At 42.0% G+C, this 16,688-nt stretch overlaps 1 protein-coding gene across 1 annotated transcript; it reads right to left on the bottom strand.

Moving 5' to 3' along the window:
* Positions 1 to 269: 269 nt before the first annotated feature.
* Positions 270 to 16,326, bottom strand: abcb11b (ATP-binding cassette, sub-family B (MDR/TAP), member 11b). The gene is made up of 29 exons (XM_029450628.1): positions 16,286 to 16,326; positions 15,621 to 15,709; positions 15,512 to 15,530; positions 13,408 to 13,434; positions 13,268 to 13,319; positions 12,891 to 13,180; positions 12,662 to 12,749; positions 12,022 to 12,155; positions 11,761 to 11,932; positions 11,526 to 11,650; positions 11,270 to 11,444; positions 10,922 to 11,035; positions 10,693 to 10,803; positions 10,470 to 10,595; positions 9,900 to 10,103; positions 9,634 to 9,804; positions 9,016 to 9,217; positions 8,831 to 8,900; positions 8,328 to 8,448; positions 7,956 to 8,126; positions 7,315 to 7,419; positions 6,840 to 7,001; positions 6,453 to 6,656; positions 5,455 to 5,696; positions 4,742 to 4,898; positions 4,175 to 4,372; positions 2,817 to 3,023; positions 1,529 to 1,675; positions 270 to 1,082 (listed from the first exon to the last, which is right to left on the bottom strand). The coding sequence occupies exons 2-29, from the start codon at positions 15,697 to 15,699 to the stop codon at positions 882 to 884; spliced, it is 4,074 nt and encodes a 1,357-aa protein (XP_029306488.1). The 5' UTR covers positions 15,700 to 15,709; positions 16,286 to 16,326; the 3' UTR covers positions 270 to 881.
* Positions 16,327 to 16,688: the final 362 nt, after the last annotated feature.

Raw genomic sequence — 16,688 nt, forward strand, 5'->3', positions numbered from 1 at the left:
TACACAGATCTTGTTGGACTAGCCAGTAGACGCCAGCAGTGCCCGGGTGCTTCTTAAGACTTTAAACTAGAGCTAACTGACACATGCTTGGTTAATGAGGCCATTCCTCATTTTCACACAAATACTATACATGGCTCAGTCGAGCCTAGAGACTCTGATGGTTGATCTAATTCCACATAAAGCATAAGAAATAGGAGCACCCATACAGCATTAAAGTAACTATCAGATGACAGTGAAAATAAACACATATTGAGCTGGTAAAAGGAATAAATCTGATGGCACAATACATTTAATTATCTAGAAGCACATAGTCTACTGTACATAAGACATGACATGTGTAATTGTTTCTGTTGAATAAAATATTAAAACGAATAATTTGACATTTGGGGAAATGCATATATTTACTTTCTTGCTGACAGTTAGATGGGAAAATGGATACCAATCTCATGTCTCTATGACAATCCCTCGCAGTACAGTAAATGATAACCATCTGTGGAGGTATAAATGTGTTGTGTTTGGACATGAATAATATAAATAATATTTAGGCTGAATCCAGTATGGTCATAAAACCAGCTTATAGGCACATTGCCACTAACCACAGGACTGGTTTGGTGCAGTAGACTGGCGAGTTCTGAATATGGCTGCATTAGGTGCATGTTTAGAAACGATTGCCAACAATAGAGAGACGATGAGTAATTGCCTTAAAATACCCCAAAATAGAGTATGTGATTCACAAAACTCCTGTCTTCATAACAGGACTCAAAAATAAATATTTCTCCTTTCTTTACATACTTTGGCATACTTCCAGTCAGGCAATAACTCTGGTCCTTACATTCGTTTCTCTTGGCTGCTTTTCTAATTGCTACTGTTTCCCTAAGCAGTTAGCTGATTGGTGCTCCCGTGGTAACCAGCTTGTAGTAGGCTCCCTTCAAGGCCATGAGCTGGTCGTGCGATCCTTTCTCGATCACATAGCCCCTGGACATGACGGCGATAATGTCAGAGTTCTGAATGGTGGACAGGCGATGGGCGATAACGATGCAGGTCCGGCCCTCTCTGGCTTTGTCCAAAGCCTCTTGCACGGTCTGTCACAGCAGCAGAAACATGAAGCAGTGTTCAGACTTCCACACAGGCAGGAGCCATCATTAGTTTCCCCACACAGCAGAACCTCACAATTATAGCAATTTCACAATCATGCGTTGATTACTATCATTAGAATGTTCCAGTGTATCGGTGCGCTGCAGAGGCCTTTTTGCTCCCGAGCGTGGTTCAACCATTTGAGCTGGAAAAGCAACGGTATAGCCCCACAGACATCTTAAAGAGCCTCTACTGGAGGGCTGCTATGATCTGTGAGCTGCTGGTGATAATAATAGGGAGGATGAATGATAATGATGTTAATGATAATAATAATTAACTGCCTGCCCTCCTTGCTCTCTGTGCCCAAAGAATATCAAGCAGCTGCACTGCACTGTGATATGTGTGTGGATTCAACGCACAATGATGCTGCTGTTCAGAGTTTAATGATGCGTACCTTCTCGCTCTCCGTGTCCAGAGCAGAGGTGGCCTCGTCCAGGAGCAGGATCTTGGGGTCACGTATGATCGCCCTGGCGATGGCGATGCGCTGCTTCTGACCGCGAGACAACTGAGAACCCTGGGCACCGACGTTGGTCCCGTATTTCTGAGGCAGAATGGAATATTATGGAGTCATATCCCCATTTGGACATTCACATTTTATTTTTCCTTCTCTAATACTTTTTCTATGCAAGGTCATAAACGAATCGACAAGACAATAATGACTTTTACCTGGAATCTGATGATCTGTGGATGTCCTATTTTTTATTCTTTATGTGGGAATTAAATGAAACCAAAGTGTCTGAGCTCAACTGAGCCATATGTAGTAATTGTGTGAATATGAGGAATGACCTCATTCAGAACTCTCTCACTTCCCCAGGCCCTTCATTAATGGATCTTAACATAACTTACACTCAGACTTTCCTGGAACTGTATGCAAAGAAACGTCCTAAGGCCAAAAGTAGCTCCTAACAGGCCAAGTAAAGACACTCCTAAAAATACGATACGTGTCAGACCCTTGCAGACAAATCTAACGGATCGGTATCAACAATAATTGTTCATGCTGTGTTTATGTAAAAAAAATGACCGTGAGATTTCACTTCAGCGCCTCTCCACATTACTCGCCAGCGCAGAATTGTGATGAATGTTTATCTAGAGTGACTGTTCACTTAGGTCACATTGCAAAAAAATCCCACCTGTATCTGATTTAGGAACACATATGAAAGTAGTCAAAATCTGATTCCATGTGATAGATGTGCGGGGGACACTTTTGCCTGCAGTGTGAGTGTAGCCTAAGACTTGCTAATCAGTCAGCTGTGCTAAGAATGAGCCTTGTTGAATTAGCATTTGGGGAAAATACAATGAGAACAAGCTTCTGGTCAATTGCTCTGATTGCAGTAGAGTTAGTAAGAATGCACTCGACAGAAGTAAAGTTTTTCTTATCCGCTTTGTAAAAAATTCTTAAGAGGAAACTATTAGCTGGAACATGTAGTAGCACAGACTGCACACCTGTCTCTCATTAACGTGTGTGTGTGTGTGTGTGTGTGTGTGTGTGTACCAGCCTCCCTCACACTGCCATGTGCCACATCATCTGTTCGTGATCTCTGCCTGCTTCCCTTTTACTTTTGTCTGTCTGACTGTTGCCAAGATGTTTTCTGAACACAGACCAAACTAAACCTCATTTTAACCTCCCCTGCTCTGCTTTTAAGTCCTCACCACAAACATCCCAAACAAAAAGCCCACAGTACCTCTGGAAGCGCCACGACAAAGTCGTGAAGCTGGGCTTTCTTAGAGGCAGAGATGACCTCATTCAGGCTGATTTCCCGCGAGTTGTCACCGTACTTGATGTTCTCTTCGATGCTGCAGTCAAACAAGATGGGCTCCTGGGACACGATGCCAATCTTGGAACGCAGGAAGGGCACGCTGACACAAGTCGAGTCATGGCCATCAATCAGCTGCAGGAAGTAATTGATTTTACCATTAGAAGAAAGCAATATAAGACTGGAAATACAATCTACTTAATGAGCCATCATAACACCATCTCTACTGTGATTTCTCGCCGAACTATGCAGAGGTGATGTTGTCATTTTTTAAACCTTAAACAGAGAATCAGGCCTACACGTTTCCAAACCACTTCCAACTCAATTAAGCCATTTAAATGTTGGCAGGGATCCTGTACTGGCACAAAGGCAAATCTCCATCCAGGGTTGAGTGCCCTTTTTTAAAATTTATATTTAAATTTAGCACAGTCAGCAAAAATGTCTGACTGTGAATGAATTGAAGTGATATGAGTCAGAAATACTTCACTTCACTGAATGTCCAGCAATCACTCTTTGACTTTGAAAGACGTCAGATTTTACTGCACAATGCCACTCAAAGTACAACTGAGCCTCATGAGTAAGTCGAAAGCAGACTATACATATGACTTATGAATCTCACAAGGACATTTTGATAAAGGTCAGCATCTGCTGACAATATGTCAGACCACACATTTGTACTACTTGATATGAAATGTATTCACCAGGTTCTTCCTGTGCAACATTTCTGTAAAGCATATATACATATAACCATTTCACTGTATAGGACGTGTCCACATCTTGGAAACGAGAGAAAACGCAACACTGACAAGCTAATATGGCTAATGTGCTAGCAAACAGTTTCCTATTTACACATCCAGCAGATAAGTAGCAATGTTAGCATTCATTCGAGACGTAAACTGAACCTTGTGTAAAATCTGTGGCGTGCCCCTTAAGTTTAGAAATGTACTCAAGTCCAATATTTTATACTATTAAGTCATTATTGCTATTGTTGCTGATATTGTGTAGGTTTTCTTGTGTAGCCTAAATGGACTATTATTGGATTGGATTATTTCTTACTAATGTAAAGTGTAAGTAGTATTCTACTGTTGTATCTGGACGCTCATTTTAATTACTATTGGGTTGTTATCTTTGAAAAGTAACTAGTAATAATATGCTGTTGAATAAATGTTAAAAGTACAACATTTCCCTCTAAATATTGTGAAGGAGCCTCAACATTTACAGAATATACTAAGAAACTATTCGTAATGCATTGAATGTACATGTGCAGTATTTCGCTGTGTCCTCACCACTCTGCCGTGGTCAGGATCATAAAACCTCTCCAGCAGCTGCACGCTGGTGCTCTTCCCGCAGCCGCTGCTGCCCACAAAAGCCAGCGTCTGGCCGGGCTTCACTGACACATTCAGCCCGTTCAGGACCTGCATGTCTGGCCTGGTGGGGTAAGTGAACTTACAGTCGATGAACTCAATGTTCCCTTGGAAGTTATCCTGAAAACACAGCGGAGGGAGAGAGAGAGAGAGAGAACAGAACAAGAAGGAACACAGGTTAGTGTAAGTTTCTTTGTGTGTTAGGGTGCCACCTCCTGTTCGGTTCTTTTTATTTTTCACATCTTTGTAAAGGATCTTTTAGGAAATTCTTTAATCTTTTAGATGTACAATATGTTAAAAAGATTTACAATCCATCCTTCTCCTCCCTTCAGCTAAACATGTCTTTCATGACTGATGTAAAATTAATATGCAAAGCAATAAAGGAATAATAAATTAGACTTTTCATCATAGAAAGAGCAGGCAAAGCTCATTTTCATATATACTCCGCATGCAATGTGTCAGAATGGCGCATAACATATGCCCTCATACCCATTTATCTCCCTTATCGCTGTAGACGCTGATCTGAGGCACACGGTCGAGCAGCTGGAAGAAGCGTGCTGCTGAAATCTTGGCCTTGGCGTAGTCTGGTGTGTAAGAGGAGGCTTTGCCGAGGGCTGTGCCACTGGTGACGATGGCCGAGATGACTCTGACAAAGAAACCAACATGATGTAACTTATCCATCAATATCTTTATACATCCACTGGCTTACCACATGATTGGGTCCTTTCTCCGTCTCCCGCAACAATGGATGTTTTCATTCCTGTCCTGTCAGCAGGATTACGGATAAACTACTGGCCCTATTTTCATGAACTTGGTGAAAGGGTGTAGCATGGGCCAAGGAAGAAGCTATACAATGGAGTGGATCCAAAACACTGGGCAGATACACAAATAATGTTTCACATTGCGAAATTGCATTTGAGCTGTATTCATGTCAGAATAATGACAAATGAGTTCCCATTCTGGTTCCTCATATGTTAGTGAAATCAAACCCAGTTTTTGATACTATTTATGTTTTGTATTTTTTAGCAATAGCTGTAAACTGATTTTGATTCTGTAATTAACTCTTTACAGGAGTTTTCATTTCTAGTGGCAGGGTCCGCCATGTTTAAAAATACGAAATAAGACCTGGACTTGTTTGTGTACGTAAACAGCAGTAAGGATAGTGAAGCACACATAATGGCACCATAGACTTTTCCTCTCACCTGAACACCAAGCTGAAATGCAGCCCCTCCTGTTTCACCAAGTAACCTCCAAACCTGTAAGAGGCGGAGTTGGTCAAGAAAACGACGCACTGAGCGAAACCATAGCAGGCTCCGTACACTTTCGCCTTCTTCAGCGCTGCTTGGTATGGAGTGTGTAGCTGGGCCTCGTACATTTCCACAAAGGTCCTCTCTTTGCCCAGGCCTGCGATGGTGCGGATGTTGTTCAGTGCCTCGCCTGAAATCTGCAAATAAGTGACTCTGGTTGAAATTCCAGTATCAGATTAAATGAGAAGCTAAAAACAGGGCAGAAAAGGCAGATCGCTGAATGGAAGTAGTTCCTAATTTGTATGCGTTTTAATTGTGACGAGGAGAATACGATATGTATAAAGCATTTACTCTGTTCTTATCTATATCCTATTTTATGCTGCTGCAGTAAGCCAATTTCCCCCCTCGGGATCATTAAACTTTCATCTAATCCACTTTATTAGTATGGGTATGGTTTATTGCATTGGAATCATTGAGATAGTGTAAGGGAAGTTCACAGTGAATATAATTTTCGTTTTTAATTGTGAATTCTCTGGCTCTCACTGTATTTTCCTGAGGTTTTATCCACTGTGTGTTGTGTGTACCATGACAGCGTTTTAAGCCTGGGTGGCCCCAGTAGATATTGAGCCTGGCAGTGCTAGCTCCCTCCATGCCTAACCTGCCAAATTACAGGAGCACCTCATAAAATGCTTTTGTACCAAGAGCTGAGTGGTGTGGGGATGTAGAGCTTTTCCTCACTGAAACCTAGAGCCTAAAATAGACACTGTTGTTAAGGTGTCTCTTATCTGCTGTCAGTAGATAAGTCAGGTGATGTCACTCCACCTGAAAGTTTAGCAGGATTATTGAGATGATGCCTTTTGACGTGTCACTCAATATCTGAATACTGGATGCTGATAAAGTCACCAAAGGCGGGGTAAAGATACATTTTGGTGAAGCAGTACAGTCTGTCTGACCTGTCCGGCAGTCTCCATCGCCTGCTTGTCCTGCTTCGCAAACCCTGTTAGCATCTTAGCCTGGAAGCCACCTGACAGGGCGATGAAGGGCAGGAAGCACAGGATGAGCAGCGTGAGCTTCCAGCTGAAGTAGAAGGACATGAGGATGGCCACGCCGATATTGGTCAGAGAGTTGACGATCATGCCGATCTGAGTGCCTGTGGCCTTAGAAGAAAAGTGGAAAATAAGGATCATGTTACTGCAATGTGCTGAATGCCGAACAGAATTTAAGGATACCAAGCAAACTTAATTGGTTACATCCCATTTTCTAATCCTATTCGCTGAATATGGGAGTGAATTACTTTTCCATATCACTATCTTTTTATAGTAACTGTAGCTGTAACTCACTCCTTGAACTTGTGAGGCATCCGTCGCCAGACGTGTGGTCAGAGCTCCGGGGCTGTTCCTGTGATCATCAAACCAACCGACCTCTTGGCCAAGCATAGCGTGGAAGCCGAGCCGCCGTAACCTGCGGGTCAGCAGCTCACCAGATTTGGAGAATGCATAACCCTGGAGACACAAACACAGGAAGTATTTTTTAATACTAACGACTAAAATGTAATACTAATCTGTCACCCCTCTACCCCAGGGGTGTCAGAACTCATGGATAAAGCGTAACGCAGCGCTTCTTCTTCTTCAGGTGGTAGGAAAATCTTTTTCATCAAAAGAAGGTATTCATTTGACACAATAAAAGAGATCTTTTGTGACTTTTACAATAAAAGAGATCTTTTGTGACTTTTCCCCAATCTTGAACACGAGCAGGGGGTGCAGGCAGTAGGAGCACTAAAGCAATCAGTGTTTCTGAAGCAGACTGCAACTCTACCTGCAGCATCTGGGTGAAGAAAGAGACCACGCCGACCATGACAAAGAACACGCAGATACCATTGATCTCATTCCTTTGAGCCTCAGGATCGGTCACAGAGAATGTCTAAATACACACACATACAGAGACATATGTACAAAAACATGTTAATATGGGCCAACATGCACTTTCATAGGACTGTACTCATGGCACAGGACACCAAGCTTCTTAGACTATATAAAATCACAATGATGGTTTAAAGCATATAATGTGAATATTCTGTATAATCTTTATATGTTTTACTCGGATAGCAGGAAAGTTTAATGGAATCACTGACAACGCACGTTTAAATGAATCCACACAAATCTTTGGTGAACCTCACTAATTCTCACCATTGACCATTAGCAAACCCTTTTGACAGCGTTGACCTTTAAGGGAATGGTGAGCCAGAGCGTCCAACATGGAGGAATCTATTGTAGCTTATTAGCTGTGTTGCACCATCCACTTTTATTTAACCCCATCTGCTGGAGAAACTAACATGAACGTTTTTCCAATTCTGTTGCATGGATGAACTTCGTGTGCTACTTCCTGTCTTTTCATATTCTACACATCGTTGCTTGATTTGTGTATTTCAAGAATTCTGATTACAACTTGAACCTCACCGCCAGGATTTGACTAAACAGTAGAGAGTAGATGGGGTTCACCCCTCCATTTATGGCAGCACCAATGGATCCAAAAAGCATATAGGGCCACTCGGGTATGTTGTACTTCAGGATCCTGGCGACTGGGGCAGGCTCCACCTGTTCCTCCTCTTCCTCCTCTGGGATGGCATTCTGAGCATTCACACAGACAAATACACATCAGCAGGAAGTCAAAGATATTAACTGTGAGGATTGAGATAGCAAAAACCAATACCAGGAACATTTCAAACAATTGGTTGTTCACTCAAATGGTATGTAATTATTTTTGACCTCCTTCAACCACCCACATGTAAAATTGGATGCAAACACTCCCACGCGCACATACAAACACACCTTGGATTTGTCTTCCTGTGACACAGTGTAGGCTCCGGGGCCAAGCTCTCCAACAATGGAAACAGAGGAAGCTGGCATCAGATTGGACAGCTGTGATCGGGAACGCTGGCGGATAGAGGCTCTGCAAAAACCAAACACTTACCAAGTCTATTTATATCCATCACTTCTATGCACATGAATATTCAAAGGACATAGCAATATATTGCTGCTGTTGTTCTGCTTGCACTCATTACTTGATTATTGTAATGGTGGTAAGCCTCCTCTGCTGTTGCACCACTTGTAAGAGGCTCTGGATGATAGTGCCAGTAAATGTAAACTGGTAATTAAGTAAATGAAGGTGCCAGTTTCTGCCGTGACACACCTCCATTTCAACCAAAAATTACTACTGTAATAATCCTATTTAGATGCACAGTCAGGACCATGGAAATGGATATTGCAGTGTACTCAAGTAAGCAAATAAGCCAATGATGAAGGGCAGGGGGGTGATTGGGAATGTGTAATACCTCAAACTGGCACGGTAGCTGCCTGCTCTGGATATATTTAGCTTCTCTGGCTCTTCTTCTTTTTCAGCCACTAATGCAAGAGATCCAACAAAGGGGTCACAATCAGTAGATCCATAGTTTTGTATGCATTTATCTACAGTATATGTGGATAAATATCTTTCTGAGACCTCACAAGTTGGACCTACTTTGCCGAGCCTTCGCATTAAGAGCCTTGTCTCCTTGGCTCTGCAGGGTGACGAGAGTGAAGTAGACTCCCTTCCTCTCCAGCAGCTCGCTGTGTTTGCCCCACTCCACTGCTTGGCCGTGCTCAAAGCCAACAATCACGTCAGCGTTCTTTATGGTGGACAGCCGGTGAGCGATTGAGATGGTGGTGCGACCCAAACGTACCTGTGGCAAAATCAAACGCATCATTACTGCTGGGAACTAAGACAAATTCTCTTGATAGTTTTACACAAGGTGTGAACTTAGATTTGACCACTTACTTACAATGATTAATACTTTTAACTGGCCAGTGTGAGTCCGGCAATGTTACAGCAGTGCTGAATCAGTGGAGCACTCTTAAGTTGGGTTATTGGACCATTAGAATATTTTTGGAAGATACTCTAAGTAGTATAGTTTTCATGTTATGTCTCTTATTGTCTAATGTTGAAAAATGTCTTCTCAAAAATAAAGAAGAAAAAAAGAAACTGAAATGACTATAAGATGTTGCCTTCACTCTGGGATTTGTATTGTCTTTCCACCAGGCTACACAATGAAACCACAAATGAGATAAAATAAACTATTTCAGCACGAGTCAGACTTACTTTATCCAAAGCTTCTTGAACTATAGCCTCGCTCTCGTTGTCAAGGGCAGAGGTTGCCATGTCCAGCAGCAGGATACGAGGTTTCCTGACCAGTGCTCGAGCAATGGCAATACGCTGCTTCTGCCCGCCGCTCATCTGACCTCCGCCCTCCCCCACCAAGGTGTCGAATTTCTGTCAGATTTAAAAAGGAATGGGGAACTTTGAATTTGTGCACACGAGCACCTGAAACTGAACACCTATTTGCCAGATCCTCCGAGCCGCTTCACCTGTGGCAGGTCCATGATGAAGTTGTAGGCGTTGGCCTGGTTTGCAGCACTGATGATTTCTTCCATGGAGATGTCGGGTCGACCATAGCGTATATTCTCAGCAATGGTTGTTGCAAACAGCACAGGCTCCTGCTCCACAATTCCAATCAGCGAGCGCAGCCATTGGATGTTCAGCCCTTTGATGTCATGCCCGTCCAGGGTCACCTGAGGTGGAGGGCACAGAAAGCCGGTTTTGCAAATAATTGCAGCTATAATGTGGGTTTCTTTGGCTATTTTATTCTCTAGAAGCTAAAGAGAGTAAAGTGTGCAAAGATCTCTAATTCCAGTAAAAGTGAAAAATGGGTCTGTTAGGACCCATTGGCTGAATAATGAAACAGATTATCATGTACTTCTATAACCCTCAGGGGATGGTTATTTTTGAATCGACTAGAATAAAGCTTAAAAGGAAGGAGTCGGCAGCTACAGTGTGTCGAGGGATTCTTCAATCTCAGGAGTTGACAAGAAGCACCTCTGATAAAAGAATCACAGTATGTTACGTGAGTCTCACATGAGGACAGCTGTCAAACCTACCATTCCCTCTTTAGGGTCATAGAAGCGCTGGATGAGCTGAACAGCGGTACTCTTCCCAGCTCCACTCGAACCCACAAAGGCTGTGGTCTCCCCTGACTTCACTGCAACACTGAGCTGGTCCAGGATCTGAGTACAGATCACATGACAACATGACTGAAAAAGTCCAGATATGTAATTCACCCCTCAGTTGTATATGATAAAGAGTGTAGAAGCATGCAAGTACCTTGACTTCAGGTCTGGAGGGGTAGTGAAAGGTCACATTGTGAAACTCAATATCTCCTTTGACCCTGTCAAGCTTGTATCCAGCCTCAGATAGACAATCAATCTCCGGCTCCTGGCAGTGAAACATTTAAAAAATGAGACTTGTCAAGAAGAAGCAATTGTTTCCTGTGAAAATAAAGTACCTTGCAAGGAATAAAACCCTGCAAAATGATAACATCAAGCATTCTCACTCTCTCAATAGTCTCAAAGATGACGGTAGCAGCTGCACGGCCTGAAGCAAAAGCCTCCAGACTTGGGGAGGCCTGCCCCAAATTTAGGGCTCCTATCAAAACACCAAAGAACACCTGGAATAAAGAGGTCAGCACTCTTTAGGTTACATGATAATGGTGACATTTCATATGTTGTTGTTTTTATCAAAGCAGCACTTTTTTGTTTTGTCCATGTAAAAGTATTATACTCTATTGATTAGGAGTAACTCAAGAACTGATTCTACCCCATCTCAACAAAAGGACACATTTCCCAATCTGTCAGTAGTGGTTGTAATGAACCATATTGTGTGAATATGTCAGGTGTGATACCTGCAATAATGTTCCTGGTGTGTACTCCTCCGTGTCCACCACGAGGCTGGAGCCATACCAAAAGGCCAGACCATAGCACAGAAAGATGATCAGCCATATATATCCAGTGAAAAAGCCCATGATCAGACCTTTCCTGATGCCCCAGGTCTGCGCTGAGATCAAGTTACTGTCGTACCTGCAGAGGACGAGAGCTCATCTCAGCTGCATATACATATTTATAGGAAAAGTAAATCAACTTTCATCGGGCACATTTTACCTTTGCACCTCTTTTTTCTCCCCACCAAAAGCAGCCACAGTCCTGATGGAGGAGAGGACCTCGTCTGCTACAGCTCCAGCTTTGGCGTAGGCCTGCAGCTCCATCCCTGTTAGCTTAGCCACAAACTAGAGGAAACACAGGGACGCATAGTTGATGGGGAAGAGAAAATCAGAAAGTCAACGAGGCAACTCAAGAGAAAAGAAATCAAGGGAAGTCAATTCAAGTCCCGTCTCACCAGAGCCATGAGACCAGCTCCAACACCGATCAGTGGGCTTGCTGCGACAATGACAAGTGTTAACTTCCATCCTTTCACAAAGCCAACGCAGAACCCGCACACAAAGGTGGTGAAGCGCTGCAGGAAAATGGCAACTTGATCCGCAATGGCATCGTTGATCTTGTTGATGTCACTGTAATACAGATATAACACTGTAACACATGCACACCATACGCAAAATACCCCATGAGACAGAAATCATGTCACCATTGTCCCACTCACTCTGACATGCGAGTGTTGAGCTCCCCTACAGAGGTGCAGTCGAACCAGCCGATCTCCATCCTCATCACTTTGCTGAAGTACATATTCCTGATGATCTGAATCTGCCTGGCAGCAGCCGTCACCCACAGGGAGATCTATCAGATGTATTCATTGTTACATATAACTTACAGTGATACAGTTGCTAAAGCTTTTACTGCTCTGTAGAACAATAGCAGTGTTTTAAAGTCAAAGCAGTCCATATCCTGCAAATAGGATTCTAACCAGTTTATGAATGTGCCAGATGTCCTAACCCGTTTTACAGTCTGTCTAGTAATATGTTGTGTTGAATCGTTCATAGTGAGGTGTCTAGATTGTTAGAAAAAGTTTAATAACTGCAGTCTGTGGGAAAAGGCCTGAGAGAAGAGAAGAGCTGATTATTTGCAGAAGATCTGATGCCATGCAGTTAAACACATCTTTTTAATTAAAAGAAACAAAGCTTGTAGGCAGAGTATCAAGGCAGCAGGAGGAGGATCTCAGACGTTACACAATTTCCTTCAAGATCTCATTGATAGGATGTAAATGCTTCAGGCTGATTGGGTTGGTTTGAAGTGGAATCTATTTTAGCTGAGTCTCTTTGTATGAAAACAAACTCAAGACCAACCTGAAAGTATCCCAGCACGAACACAGCCGCTGCAATTCCAACATAATATAAGGCAAATTTGGTCATTTCAGATTCAATGTCGAGAATCCTGAAAGATAGCACAAATACAGTGAATGAATTATATGAGGACAACAAAACTGTATGTTAAAAACTTTTAATATCCCATCTTACACTATATTGGATGTTGCAAAAAGCCCATATCATGCACTTCATGTCACCACCTACTTACCCACACGGCATGGCCTTCAGCGGTGTGAACATCTCCCATGTTGCATTGTTCATAAGGCTCCAGTCTGGCATCAGGCCACTCGCCGCAGTGTAGTTCTTCCACTGGATCGTGTTGTTCACGCACTCCTTCCTGTCATCTTTCAGCTCGTTGAGCTCGATGTCGTACTCGATGAAGGTGTCGGTGAGCAGGCCGAACACCAGCAGCATGAGCGGCTGCGCTGAGCCGTGAGCCACCGCACAAATACTCCCCACCACCATCATCAGCATCTCTTTGCAGGTGGCAAATTGGAACTGGACAGTAAACACAACACTTGCATTAGGTGGAAAACCTCAAGTGGAGATGAAGAAGTGTTACAAAGTGAATAATTAATATTTTACCAGCTGAAAGAAGCCAACCCTTATCCCAGGTGGCTCTGCATTTTCCTGATCTCTGTTTGGAATAGAAGAGCAGTCAGGTTTTACTATACGAGGTGAATGTGTGAAGGTATACAGGCCCTCTATTGATATCTTTTACTCACTTATCAGCCTTGGAAGTTGTCATGTTCCTGCGTGGAACAAGACACAACACACTGTGAGCTCCTGAACAGATCTGTTTAACACTACAGGTGGATATTTCCAGAACAGAAATGTGAACATTGGATAAAGTCTGGTTCAGAATTTCTGTTTCATCTTGTTGACATATTAGAGTCAAACGTTTTCACAGAATAATCTTTGGATATCTCTACTGACATGTTCTATAAATGAGGCTCTGAATGATGTATATAAACAAACCCTTCTGTAGAAAGCTTCTGAATACAGAGAGGAATGAAACTGTAAAGTTTGGTGTATGTAAGTGTTACTGAAGTGGAGATTTCTGGCTCAGAGTCTGAGAAGAAAACTCAATTTGAAAAAACAGCCTTTCAGATATGTATTTTAAAATTCATACGTTTTGCATTACAGGTTTGTAGATTATTAAGAGAATAATTTTTAACATATCATGTTGTTCTGACGTACATGTTTAAATATGTAAATGAGGCGTTATCTAATGCTAACTTTTGGTGAATTTAGGAGAAATCTACAGACACAAATAGACAAAGTCAGTCAAATAAACTCCTAAATGTGTATTTTGTATGTTTTCTTTCCACTAGTCTGAAAGAAAACGTGTTATGGAAGCAAAATAGCCCAAACTGTCAAAATTCACCAGAATGAAAAAGCATGTATTTGCCTGTGATGGTTCAATAAGGGCACAAAACACACGCCTGAGGATTTACTGCATGTGGAAATGCTTAATGGATCAATTACCAATTGTTGATTCCCAGTTAATTCTGTCACACTCTGTCTCTCCCTCCGGCCAAACCGCCACTCAAACCCATTCACTGACATTCTGTTTCTCTCTCCCTCTCCAGCGCTAAATGCTATATCCTCCACATTTGATGCTCATGCCTTTCTTTGCTTTCCAACCATCTGAACCCGAACCCTGACCTGACCTGTACCTGATTCTGTTTCCTGACCTGCTCGCCAGCTTTGCCCTGTTGCACTATAAAGATTATAATACCCCGCTCTTAGTATATATGCGCTGGCTTTCACTAGTTGAAGAATTGATTTTAAGATTTCACTGATGTTGTTAAAACAGAGAAAGGCCAGGCTCCTAGCTGTATCACTGACCTTTTAACATATCCTCAGATCCTCAGGCAAGGCCGTAGTGCTTGTTTTCTACGGGAAAGGCTCAAGACTAAAGGTGATTGCGCTTCCGCTATTAGAGAGCCTGTACTGTGGAACAAGCTACAAAATCAGTTTCATCTTTTGAATCCTACTCCGTTTACGTGAATTAGTCCCTTTCACTGAGAGGTCTCTTGTATGTAAAGTCTTGATCTGTTTGGGTCTGTTTTATTTCTATTTTTCATTGTTGCTGCTTTGGGTTTTATTGTACGAAAAGCACTTTTTGAACATTGTATTTAACGTGCCATACAAATAAAGTTATTATTATAATTTGTTTGCTGACCTGTTGCCTGTTCCTGACCCCTGCTCAAAGTAACCTTTCCCTTCATCCTGCCCCAAGTGTGTGTGTGTGTGTGTGTGTGTGTGTGTGTGTGTGTGTGTGTGTGTGTGTGTGTGTTAGGGTTTGACTTCCCTGTGTTGCTTACATTTATGATCCATTATGTTCAGTGGCCCAAAACACATGCACATATGTATCACCTATTTAGCAACTGTGGTGTAAATTTTTCACTAAATTATTAATCGAAAGAATAATCACCTGTTTAATCAATGAGGAAAATAAATGTTGAACTATATGCAAAGAATGCATTACTTAAGACTGCGTGTTGTACCTTATTATTAAGTGATTAACCTATCTTCTGATGCAGCAGTGCTGCTGAAGACACATTACAACATGTCTTGTTTGTCTCACCTGAGATCAACAAAAGCATGTGAACACGTGTGTGTAAAGGCCTGTCTATATATACACCTCCAGACACAAGTACACAAGGTCGTTGACCTCCAGAGAGATCATGTCTTCTAGCTACCACATTTCTTGTGAAGGGGGGGACTCCACTAGAAAGTCAAATCATACATCACACTTAAAGATTACCCGTAAAACTCAACCTCTGATCAAAAACACTAATGTATAGATAAATAAATACTTACGTATTGGAGCGAGCTCGTTCTGCAACACACAAATAGAATTAATGTACTTCTGTAGCTGTAATCACTTCATTTTTATTCAAATAAAACAAGCACTGTCATTATGCATTACCTTCTTCTGAAAACTCATAGCTGTGGTTCTCCTGTCCCAGTTTTTTAATGCTTTGCAATTTCACTGATCCAGTCGGCATGCTGACTCATCTAGAAAAAGAAACAAAAATAAAGCACATTTCAGATGTCAAAAAGCAGAATAATTAGGATATGACAGTGAAGTGAAAAATGTAACCCCACTTGAAAGTACTTTATTTATTTTAGCAGTCATGCACTGTCAAGGAAAAAATAAACAAGACATTGGAAATCCACATAAAAATGAGACTCTTGCAAATCTATGTCATGTTCTTTAATGCTTAAACCTAACCCATCTGTGCACACTTTCCTAAAATCTACGAAGTTACTCAATTTTGAAAAATAGTTTCATCCAAAGGACTGTTTTGTAATTTTATTAAACAAGCACCATGCATAAAAAAAAACAATAATCTCAAAAAGAGAAGAGATTTAGCTATTAGCTCATTTCCATCTACAGTCCCCGGGCAGGAACACACAGAAGCATCAAAACACACTCAAACATTAAACATTCTCTATCACACACACACTTACACAGACACATCAAAGCAAGGATCAACATGTAAATACCAGCACATTATCAGTGAAACTATAACATTACAATTCAACTCAAAAACTTGAATCACGGCTATAAATATATATATGAAGACTTACCTGCACGTTTCCTTTTTAAGAGAAATATATCTTTGTTATCCTTGATTGAATCTTATCATCAGGAGATCAAATCAAATGGAAGCTCAGCAGCAGCTCTCCTTCACTTTAGTCCAGTTTCCACACTGTTTTGTCCCCAGCGAGTTGTAGTTGAGGCAGCCTGTCACGTCACACTGTGTGTCTTGGCAGGGATTCACATGCTCTTATTGAACACAATTGGTTGGAAATGAGGGTCAGAGTGTTTGGTTTGAGGGTAAGTGTCCTGTCGGTTCATGCTGCTAAAAAGGCCGTTGACCTCGCCTGGCAAATGTTTTACCTGTGGAGGTCCTGCACTGAACGGGACTGATGTATTCACACAGGTGAGAAGTGGAGACACGACAGGTGATATTTTTAAACGACTTATTAC

This window comes from Cottoperca gobio, chromosome 2 (genome assembly GCF_900634415.1).
Source record: "Cottoperca gobio chromosome 2, fCotGob3.1, whole genome shotgun sequence".
NCBI lineage: Eukaryota > Metazoa > Chordata > Actinopteri > Perciformes > Bovichtidae > Cottoperca > Cottoperca gobio.

What these genes read in the sequence shown, in the direction of transcription:
- abcb11b (XM_029450628.1), bottom strand. Translation starts at nt 15,699, where the DNA reads ATGCCGACTGGATCAGTGAAATTGCAAAGCATTAAAAAACTGGGACAG. An exon ending in GAGAAAAAAGAGGTGCAAAG is followed by an intron (nt 11,445 to 11,525) that starts GTAAAATGTGCC and finishes CGTCCTCTGCAG; the next exon opens with GTACGACAGTAACTTGATCT. An exon ending in TCATCATGGACCTGCCACAG is followed by an intron (nt 9,805 to 9,899) that starts GTGAAGCGGCTC and finishes TAAATCTGACAG; the next exon opens with AAATTCGACACCTTGGTGGG.